The sequence below is a fragment of the Gobius niger genome, assembly GCF_951799975.1.
Source record: "Gobius niger genome assembly, chromosome: 17".
NCBI classification, from domain to species: Eukaryota; Metazoa; Chordata; class Actinopteri; order Gobiiformes; family Gobiidae; genus Gobius; species Gobius niger.
The window spans coordinates 24,057,640-24,068,027 of record NC_136868.1 but is presented as its reverse complement, the minus strand read 5'-3'; the positions used below and the strand labels follow the sequence as shown (position 1 = coordinate 24,068,027).

General features: G+C 43.8%; 2 protein-coding genes across 2 annotated transcripts; both read right to left on the bottom strand.

Moving 5' to 3' along the window:
- Nucleotides 1-393: 393 nt before the first annotated feature.
- On the bottom strand, nucleotides 394-6,671 carry naprt (nicotinate phosphoribosyltransferase). Its single transcript, XM_079575605.1, has 13 exons — nucleotides 6,314-6,671; nucleotides 5,429-5,556; nucleotides 5,273-5,355; nucleotides 5,037-5,167; nucleotides 4,851-4,966; nucleotides 3,745-3,935; nucleotides 3,466-3,606; nucleotides 3,286-3,370; nucleotides 3,142-3,222; nucleotides 2,966-3,068; nucleotides 2,741-2,895; nucleotides 926-1,033; nucleotides 394-809 (listed from the first exon to the last, which is right to left on the bottom strand). Exons 1-13 carry the CDS (start codon nucleotides 6,558-6,560, stop codon nucleotides 723-725), a joined length of 1,656 nt encoding a protein of 551 aa, XP_079431731.1. The 5' UTR covers nucleotides 6,561-6,671; the 3' UTR covers nucleotides 394-722.
- A 693-nt stretch (nucleotides 6,672-7,364) lies between these two features.
- cUnh8orf82 (chromosome Un C8orf82 homolog) lies at nucleotides 7,365-9,800 on the bottom strand. Its single transcript, XM_079574807.1, has 3 exons — nucleotides 9,579-9,800; nucleotides 9,419-9,467; nucleotides 7,365-7,887 (listed from the first exon to the last, which is right to left on the bottom strand). Exons 1-3 carry the CDS (start codon nucleotides 9,741-9,743, stop codon nucleotides 7,421-7,423), a joined length of 681 nt encoding a protein of 226 aa, XP_079430933.1. The 5' UTR covers nucleotides 9,744-9,800; the 3' UTR covers nucleotides 7,365-7,420.
- Between the last annotated feature and the right edge of the window lie 588 nt (nucleotides 9,801-10,388).

Genomic DNA, 10,388 nt, shown 5'->3' with positions numbered 1-10,388 from the left:
CGGAGAGGAAAATGCAGGCGCTGCGCTGTCCAGCTGTCCAGGATTTGCGTCTTCCTCCTCGTCCCTCCTTGCCCCCAAAATCTGTGGCTCTCCCCCTTCAGCCCCAGTGCCAGAGGTCTTGGGAGGAAATTGGGGCTAGCAGACCGGAAAAGCTTGATCTGATTTTTTTTCCTTCCCTTCCCAGTGCTGGCTGTAGTAGTGAGAGGCGAGACGGGAGTAATGGAGAGTTGGAAAAAGGCGACCTCCAATGGATTCAGACAAAAAGTGCAACGAAAGCCTCTGACTTGGGGTTAAAAAAAAAAGAAGAAAAAAAGAAATCTAGAGTAGGTCTGTTCTTTCATCATGATCCAGTACATTTACTTTGCACGAGTGTTGATATAATATCTTTATTACACGGCCAAACTGACATGACACAGATGGAGGCAGACTGTTGCTCTGCTCCATTTTACACTTGGTTTGATGATCTTGTTCACATAGTACACCTCAAATAATTGAACATTTCAGAAAATTACTGGTAACAGACGTGTATGTGAAACCCCTGGTTAAAACTAGCAGGATTTAAAAAAAATACGGAGGTGCTTGGAAATATGCCATAACAGCTTGTATCCGATACATGCTCCCGGGCTCTTGGTACATAATCTCCAGGACTTCTTCTGAATTAGTATGAAGAAAAAGTACTTTAAGGCACATTAGATAAATAGAACCACATTACAGAGGCAAAATTAATTGGATAAAAGAAAGTTGGAGTTAGTGGAGTTGCCTCTTCTGATTTCAGCAACCAGCTTGTAGACTTTCTCTGACACTGCCACCTGAAGACACACACACACACACACACACACACACACACACACACACACACACACACACACACACACATGGTTAGACATGGACAGCATGTTGGGGGACAATTGAAAGGTCGACCTACCGTGTACGTGTCTGGGTCCTGCAGCCTCTTGTGTTTAGGGTCAAGTGTTTGAAGGGAACTCTGCGCCTTTTCTCTGCTTTCTTTAGCGTTGCACAGAGAATATGTGACCTGCAAATTGACAGAGGTGTTATTTGTTTTTACTGCGACACGACACGACAGACTTCTTAAGTTGGGGAGACCGGAGGTATTTGTCACACTTTTTTTTCTGGAGTTCACTGCTCAACAGAGAATCGGGAAAAGAGTCAGACCTGCATTAAATGAAAGCTTGAACCCTTGACTTAAAGTAGGCCTCGCTCTCTTTCTTCGATCATATTGCGATAAATAGTTATTAACCATCAAACACAACAAAATCCACAGTGACAATGTGCCCCATGTGCGGTGCAAGTTGTCACAATGCGCGGGGTTGGTTGTCACTGCTGTTTTTAATGGAGTTTTTGATGTTAACTTGACATTTGTGAGAAAGGACAAAATCAAATTCACTCAAATTACCCAAATGTACAGCCTCTATAAAAGCTAATGTTAAAATAAAGTGATCATAAAAACATATTTGAGACAAAAGAAAAAAAATATCCCACCATGTTATACCCATGTGACAAATAACCCCTCACTCTTGTGTCATACTAACCCAGAGTGTCCACTTTACGAACAATGTAAGCTAACAAATAGCTTTAGCATGTTAGCTCTAAAACGGCTCGAATCAAACCTAACATCTCAGTGTCTTTTGTTTATGGCACTGACAAAAGGAAAGCTCTTACTACAAAAATAACCCAGACATTAAAGTTTGGGAAATGGCATAAAAACAATTCAGATTTGCCCTGTCCTCATGTCTTCAGTACAAAGGAGAAAATAATTATTGGAAGGAAAATAATTATTGGATTAAGAAGAATACCAATACATATATTATATATCAGTACCAGCGTACAGCGCCCTCAAGTGTGGCTATAAAAAACAATGTAACAAATTACCCCGTATGACAAATAGCCCCGGTCTCCCCTAAATAAAGGCTATTAGAATAGGGTTAAACCAATGGGCGAGGAAAGCGCTGCTATTTGGTCCTCATGGCCGGGAGCTGACATTGCTGTGCTGCGAAAGGCACTTGGTAATCAGCGTTTCTATGAAGACTTGGACTTTGTTTGCCCTGCTTAAAACCCTGGCTCTGAAGAGTTTTTGTTTTTCTAAAAATTGCTGTGACCCATGTGACAACGCTGGGGCAGGGAGGATGTTTTTAACCACGCTGTTTTTTGTACATAAGCAATAAAAGTAGAAGCCTAAGTCTATGATTAACAGGCTCTGAAGCTCTGTGGAGGCTCGTAGCCGGCCCGCCCCGCAAGGCTGTTCATTTCACAGACCACTCAGGATCATTAATATGAAACACCAGATCTCTTCTATCTTAAATCTATGGGCTAAACTATAAATAGCCAAAATCCCAATGTGAATGGCTGAACTTAGGTAAATCGCAGACTGCAAAAATTGGCAATACTATACTCTTTGCAAGCAACATTACATCCCTTCTCCATGGAGTCTGGTTATCTTTAACACCTGTTAACCCTGTAGTTTAGAGCTCAACAAACATTTTCTGAAATCTATTTGTTTATTATATTTCTTTACTACTTACTACAGTTTGTATTTCAGTCTTCTCTCAAATATAAATGTCTTGGATATGTTTAAGATCTGCAACGTGAGCTGAATATAGATTTCAATACATTCATCTTTCAAAATTATTTCTAAAATCATGGCCCTCCTCTGGATGAGCAAATAGATCCAATGTTGTTGGCCATTGTTGTAAATATTCAAATGTGTATGTATGCTAGTCACCTGTCCTTTGGTGAACACTTCCTGGCGCAGACACGTGACCTGAGTTGGCGTAACAGATCGGGACGAGTCCTCTCCTCTGAGGTAGTAGATCAAGGGGTGTCCAGCCGTGGGGGCAGGTTCCACTGCCAGACAAACCACATCCAAAAATGGATGACCTAAAGAGAGGGATGGGGGTTCATTGTTTCTCTCCAAAGATACCAGATAGAGCAAATCCCTCCTCCATACCCTCTGTGTCCATCAGGCGGTACACAGCCTTCTTTCCTGGGACTGTACTCTTCTCTGGGTCCTCGCTGAACTTCATCCTCGGACTTCCTCTGACCTCCACCAGCTAAATGTACAGATATAGGTAAGTAATACAGATTGCTAAAATGAAAGAATGGGTTTGATGTACACCATAATACCTTGTAAACACAACCCAGAGAAGGCTGCTTAGTACAGGTTACCAGATGTGTTCCAACACCAACCACGTCGATCTCATTCTCCTGCAATTTAAAAGTGTCGGTAACTTAGGTACAACAGCCAACATGTTTTCTTTGCCATACTACCTTCTTATTGAGCTCAGACATGGTGCTCTCTGAGAAGTTATTGGTCCCAACTATTATTAGGGAATCAAATGAGGACATGGAGAAACTAGACAACAACAAAAAGCATTTATAAATACAAATCCCAGTTTAAACGTGTTTTATACGTTTGAAAAAAGTGTGGGACATACACAGGTCACTCACTGCTGGCTGCAGAGTCTGAAGACATGCCGCACTTCCACTGACTGTCTGCAGAGGTCGCCACTGTCCAGGCGCACCCCAACCGGCCTGTATCCCAGCTCACTTAAGGCCAGCGCCACAGCACAGAAGTTAAGAAGGCCACTACTGTGATGAAAAACAAGACACAAGTTAACCAAAGACCTTACTTAAACACTTCTATATATACTAAACTCTATACCAAAATGAGGCATAACAGACTTTTGCTGAAAAATTTGCGTTGAAATAAATATTGATTTTGCGTACCAGGCAACACTGTAGCTGTCAATCACAGGCAGGAAGTTTTGTGGGTAGGCAATTGCGTAGGTGAGAAATGCAGCCAGTTCTCCCTCATGGATCTTCTTAGATTCTGCTTCAAGCCGTGCACAGACACGGCTGAGCCAGCCTTTGGCCAGAGAGATGAAGTCAACTTGGTCGCCATTTGCAGCCTTCAATGTCTGGTAATCATTCAGCACAAAGTAAATAGTAATATTCTTGCATGGGGTTGACCAAAAAGAAGCAATCCAGCTACTATAGACTCACAAACATTGCTGCTTTAGTAATAGGGTAAGGTACTACTGTAGTGGGGTGGACTGACTGAAGTTAGGAGACAATCTGTACCATTGGCACCTCTGACCACCACCAACCACTAAGTCGCACACTACATTCACACAGGCAAGGTTGGTGAAGTGTCTTGCCCAAGGAGTGGGACAAAAATACAGACCACATCACAAAAAAGGGTCGACAGAGACTATACTTTATGAAGAAACTGGTGTCCTTTCACAATGCTGAAAATGTTTTACAATGCTTTTGGGGAGAGTGCGCTGCCTTTTTATATCATATGTTGGTACAGGGCCATGACTGAGGTGCAAAAGAACTCTCTTAGGAAAATAGATACAGTCGCAAGTAAAATCCTCGGTGTTCCTATGAAGGGTCTGCAGGACATTTATTTTGCTCGAGCTCTACATAAAACACAAAATATTATTGGACTCAAAACATCCTCTGTTTAGAGAGTTTGAGTTGCTTCCCTCAGGTCGAAGGTACAGGTGCCCCGCCCTGTCTAAAAACAGGACCAGGCAGTCATTTGTGCCACAAGCCATTTTACAATTAAACAAACAAAGATGATTTAAGACGATGAACCAACTGCAATTTTTCTTTTCTATTCTGTAAAGCTGGTCTGTCAGAGAAGGTTTTAAAGAATGTATGTAATGATTTTAACATAATTTAAACTGAAACATTTAAAGAAAAAAAACTTGATCTTTTGAAATCCTTAATACAGTCTGATCAAAGGTAAACTACAATCCATGGAATGAAAACGTGTGAGATTCTTCTGTGGCTTATAAAACCACCTCATTCTTTAGACAGAAACTCACCTGAGGCCACACCTCCTCCAGGGAAGTGAAAGAGGTTACATATGAATGTGCCATGGTCCCTGCCACTGGGATACCAAACAGGAAGCCAGCCTGAACATTACTTGTCATATCAAAGCCTAAAGAAACACATGATATCAGACTGTGAAAGTAACAGTAAAAGTAGAGACAAGAGATGGGAGAGCTCACCTCCGATGTAACTGTATCTAGAGGCAGTGAGTCCTCCATCTGGTCCCTGAGCCCGACGCAGACCCATCTCCAGCAGTCTCCTCCTGGGGCCAGCTGCCAGGCGGAACCGAGCAGCATTACTGCATACAAGACTAAGAAAAAAGATTTCCAACATTTCACATGTTTTATATCTCTCCGCATAGTGTGTGTACACTGCATAGGTCTAATCGGCTCTGCGCAGACAGTTTATCTTTTACCTGGCGTAGTTGACCAGGCAGAGTAAACTGGTCTCCAGCAGTTGGACAACAGCCAGTGGACCGGCCACTTCCATCACTGGGACCTGCAGATGTGAAAGGTGAACCCATTGCTCACTATATACAGGAGATATACTTTTGACATTCATTTGAACTTACCCTGGCAAATACCACAGTGCCCTCTGGCACTGAGCGTACAGTGACACTAGAGCAGTCCAAGCCCCTCAGAAAGGTGAAGAAGGCAGGGTCAGTGGCAGGGGGCAGCACAGAGCGCAGAAACTCCACATCTGGAGACAGTGAGAAATAGTCTTCACAGCTGTAAAACATGCTCAGATCACTACACGGGTGTTAAAAACATGTGTCCTACAGGCTTCTGTCTCACATGTCTCCACACAACTACTGCGACTGGGACTATAATCTCATCATCCGCTGTCTGCCTGAAGACTTTCTATCAGCACAATACATTCTGCTAAGTGTTTCCAAAATGAAGCTTATAGTTATTGATTTCTCCACATAAACTCTGAAATCCAAATCTGGCCAATGCTGCTTTGTTCAGTGATCTTGACTGCATCAGTGTGCGGTGTCTGTCATGCAGTAGGTGTATATCATGTAAATCATAAAACAGGCCCATCTATGAGCTTTACAGTTTAGAAGAGGGCATGCACTTGCATAATACACAGTCTTCACAGTACCCTCATTATTTCAGAGTTAGTCTCAATGTTGACTCTCACTCTGCACATCCTCTAGAAAGCATTACGGCCCTGAATCCTATTGATGAATATAAATTGGACTTAAGTTTAAAATAACCAGTTAATAAGCTGTGGTACATTCCTATGGTCCGCATGCTTATGTGCTAAAGTTCATGCGCCTCAAAGGGCACAGTAGTCCGCGCACTCGGAGAGTTGCGCAACAGGATGAAGGAGAGTCATGAGACCCTGTCATGATGAGGTTATTACTGTATCAATAAAGGATGGCTGCCTTTGGAACAGAGAATGAAACATTCTAGTTGATTAGTAACTACATGGGCTGCACGGCCTTCCTCACCTTCATCTGTGAAACGAAAGCTTTGAAGGAACTGCAGACAGTCATGTAATCCTGCGAACAGCGAGAAGCCGCCGCTGAAAGGATTGTCCCGGAAAAAGAGCTCGAAGACGGCAGGCTCCTGGTGGCGTCCGGCCCGCCAGTACGCGTACGCCATCGTGAACTGATACAGGTCCGTGAGCAGTGGAGGGACCCGCTCCCGGATCGAGCGCTCCATAGCTCCGCGTGTGTCGCTGCACGGAGCTGCCATGTTCGCTGTGCGGTTCACTGAAGCCGAGCAGTCTGGGACTTGCAGTCCGTCCAACAGAGCCTCCTGTGGAGGAGGAATGAAGGCGGACTGACGAGGCGCACACAGAAACTGGAGGCAGCCTCGATGTTATGGACTCACGTGAAGCTTCAGAAACGATAGGCTAATGAATTGTAAGAAAAAACAAAATCTACACTTTAATACATTGTTTTAATTTGTGGTAACAATTCAGTGTAAAGTGTAAATGTAAAGTGCTGTGTATCAATGTGTAATAAGTTAGCCTATACCTATGGGTTAGATACACGAAGGAATAATATGTATTTGTAGTTTGACCCTGACCCTATACATTATGTACCTCCAAAGTACTAAAACACATTGTTCCATTAAATTTAGTTAGGTACAATGTATCAAGGTTGTGTAAAATAAAGTAACCAAATTGTAGAAACAAATAAAAAAATCTGAACTGTAAAATAGAAATGGACCAGAGTAACATATTTCTATTCTATTTCTATATCCTATTCAGTATTTGGCACTCATTATAACATAATAAACTGTAGACTTTTGACACCCTAACCTCCTTTTGACATAAAACGCTTCTCCACATCTCCTCCAAATGGTCAGTATAGCCTTATCACAATAATAACTCAGCAACATGTCAAATAATGAACATAGTCTATGACTCACAATAAGAACTAAACCAACACATCATTTTTGTGCAGAAAAGAGTGTTTTATTTGGCTGCAAGTAAAAGATAAACAAACCTAAGGACACTTCTCATGCTTTTGGGATGTAATGACAGTGACAGCCTTTTCAACAGAAATATGTAGTCATCACAGGCCCACAGCTTCAGACAATATGCAGCTTTATCCATCTCCTCCACGGCATCCACTACCATCCTCCTCTGATGATGTGAAATGTTCTGCCAGTTCATTGGTCAGGCTGTGTTGTTTGCCACTCCAGATAAAATGTGTGGGTTGTCCTGAATGGCTCCCATCAGTTTCATAAACAAAGTGGGGGCTCAGTTCAATGGCCAGAGCAGAGCGGACCAGTCCTACTCCCCCTGCCCTCTGTGTGCAGGGGTGGTACAGTCGGCCGCTGTCCGGGTGCATATACAGGGACTCGGGACGGAATGGGACAGTGAGCTTCTCAGCCCCCCCGCAGTATGACAGCAGCTCTGCCTCTTGTATGAGGTGTGTGAAGACAACAGGCCGGTCATCACACCTCAGGAAGTTTCTCTCCCTGCCACAAAGGGACAGGTATGGGAAGTCTTCATAACGTCCACTCTGGTTAGACCGGAGCCGGCTGAAGAAGAATATCAGGAACTGTTTATCTGCGCACAGAACCAAACATTAAGCTGGGCGTGCGATATAGCATTATATAGATTTTTTAAACTTTTTTTTTTTTTTTCATTTAATCCAAAAATGCAATAAGCCTATGATGGTGTCCAGTTGATAAATTGTGGTTGGGCAGCTGAATATGGAATAAGGCCGTAATTTCCCCTTTTTTATCCATGAGATCATACAGTATGCCTTTAAGAATTGACTACATTTTGGGGCCTCTGAAAAACTATTGTGTGTATTCGGCAGACCATAGAACAATCTCAACCTGCATTATGCAACTTTTTGTGTGGTCTATTTTTGCCTGTTCAACATGTCCCCAATTGTGAAGTGTACCCTAGAATATTTTAGAGCACGATTATTATGAAATTTAAAGGTGACTTAAGCAACTTTTTATGTGAAAACACATGTTGATATTTGTGTGTATTTGATCTTTTAGTGACCCAGCGAGTGGGCAGCAGGCCCCCCTTACTTTCAATCATGGAGATTTCTAGGAAGCTCTAAAATCAATTGTTCGGAAGGTTTTTCACTGCTGACGGACGCCCTCACCAGAAAACAAATGATCCTGGAGCGTTGTAGAGACCACCATGATCGAAAGTAAAGGTGCCATGCTGACCACTCATACAGCCGCTGGGTCACTAAAAGGTCATATGCACAAAAATATAACCTTTTTTTTTTCCCATATAAAATGTTGCAGATTAGTATCTATGGACGGATGGAGCGTGAGATGGACAGACGGATCGGTGCGGCGTCAGCAGTGACGCGGTCGCTGTATCGGTCTGTCGTGGTGAAGAGGGAGCTGAGTCGGAGGCAAAGCTCTCGATTTACCGATCGATCTACGTTCCCACCCTCACTTATGGTCATGAGATTTGGGTCATGACCGAAAGGACAAGATTGCGAATATACAAGCGGCCGAAATGAGTTTCCTTCGCAGGGTGGCTGGGCGCACCCTCCGAGATCGGGTGAGGAGCTCAGTTACCCGGGAGGAGCTCGGAGTAGAGTCGCTGCTCCTTCACGTCGAAAGGAGCAGCTGAGGTGGCTCGGGCATCTGTTCCGGATGCCTCCTGGTCGCCTCCCACGGGAGGTGTTCCAGGCATGTCCTAGTGGGACAAGGCCTCGTGGAAGACCCAGGACACGGTGGTGGGACTATGTCTCCGAGCTGGCCTGGTGTCGCCTCGGGGTCCCCCCAGAACAGCTGGAGGAGGTGTGTGTGGATCGGGAAGTTTGGGCATCTCTGCTGAGACTGCTGCCCCCGCGACCCGGCCCCGGATAAAGCGGAAGAAAATGGATGGATGGAAAATGTTGCAGAATGCGCCTTAAAGTTCAGAATAATCATGCTCTAAAATAGTATAGGATATACTTTACACTTGAGAGACATGGCCCCCACATCCTCGATATCACATAATGATTTTTTTTTTTTTTAATTTTCAGCCAGACATTTGGAGGTGAGAATTTTGAAACCATGCGAAAAGCAAGTTGATCGCATCATCACACACAGAAGTCTAAAACAATCATTAATTTAACCTTTGAAGCAGGTTACGAAGTTCTTCACTTTAGTGTCGTCAAGGAAAAGCTGAAAACAAAGACATGATGAGAAACTCCATTGAACGGCCTGTACACTGTATACTGTATACTGTATACTGTATACTGTACACTGTGAGCGTGCAGCATGTGGCAAAGTCACCTGGCCCTGGTGGTCGATGTAGTAGAAGTACTCGCGGATCCGGGGCTCGGGGCTCTGGCCCTGGGTGTAGGTAGCGGTGTTTCTGCAGGCGGTGTGGCCGGTGCACAGGCCGCGCACAGCGGCCACTGACCTGCAGGTGACCGCCGCGGTGCGAAGGAGGAACATTTCTGCTCAGCTTCTGCCGCTCAATGATCAGGCATGTTTACATCTGACCAAAGACCAGCACCCGGAAGAGCTTTAGCGCACAGGGGCTTGTTGCTGCCCCCGTGTGGGACATTTGTGGAACAGCATGGGTTATCTTTAGGTCTTAACTTATTAAACTGAGTCACGTCATCATCACAATAAACAATGTTACTGTTGTTCAAAAGAAAAAGAAAGAAAAAGAAAATTATATATATATATATATAGCCTATATATATATATATATATTATATATACAGATACACATCAATAACTGCTAGCATTATGCCCAAGACAATATAAAATACCATAAGCAAATAATGCAATTTGAGGAATTCATGCACACGGTAAAAAAAATAAAAAAATTACAACACCTCGCCATTGGCCTATCAACACACTATACACGCTATATCGGCCCTCTCCATCTTACAAACAGTCAGAGCAGAAGCAAACAAGTGCATTCCTGATGGGCACAGGCTGCACAGCAGCAACACAGTCTCACTCAGCCTAAAGGCCATTGTGCCATCCCTCAAACAGAGGCGTCGTTGGCCCACACAAAGCTGCAGTTCTGTATCACATTTGACGATTCTACAAAGAGCCACTTCTTATGTCTTGAGCAGAGCCTTAGAC

Excerpts from the sequence above, each read along its gene's own strand:
- cUnh8orf82 (XM_079574807.1), bottom strand. The coding sequence starts at position 9,743 with ATGTTCCTCCTTCGCACCGCGGCGGTCACCTGCAGGTCAGTGGCCGCT. Across the intron at positions 9,468-9,578 it reads ACATCGACCACCAGGGCCAG|CTTTTCCTTGACGACACTAA; the intron begins GTGACTTTGCCA and ends CTTTGTTTTCAG. Across the intron at positions 7,888-9,418 it reads CTTCGTAACCTGCTTCAAAG|ATAAACAGTTCCTGATATTC; the intron begins GTTAAATTAATG and ends TTCTGTGCGCAG.
- naprt (XM_079575605.1), bottom strand. The coding sequence starts at position 6,560 with ATGGCAGCTCCGTGCAGCGACACACGCGGAGCTATGGAGCGCTCGATC. Across the intron at positions 5,557-6,313 it reads CTTTCGTTTCACAGATGAAG|ATGTGGAGTTTCTGCGCTCT; the intron begins GTGAGGAAGGCC and ends CACTGTCTCCAG. Across the intron at positions 5,168-5,272 it reads TGCCTGGTCAACTACGCCAG|TCTTGTATGCAGTAATGCTG; the intron begins GTAAAAGATAAA and ends CTTTTTTCTTAG.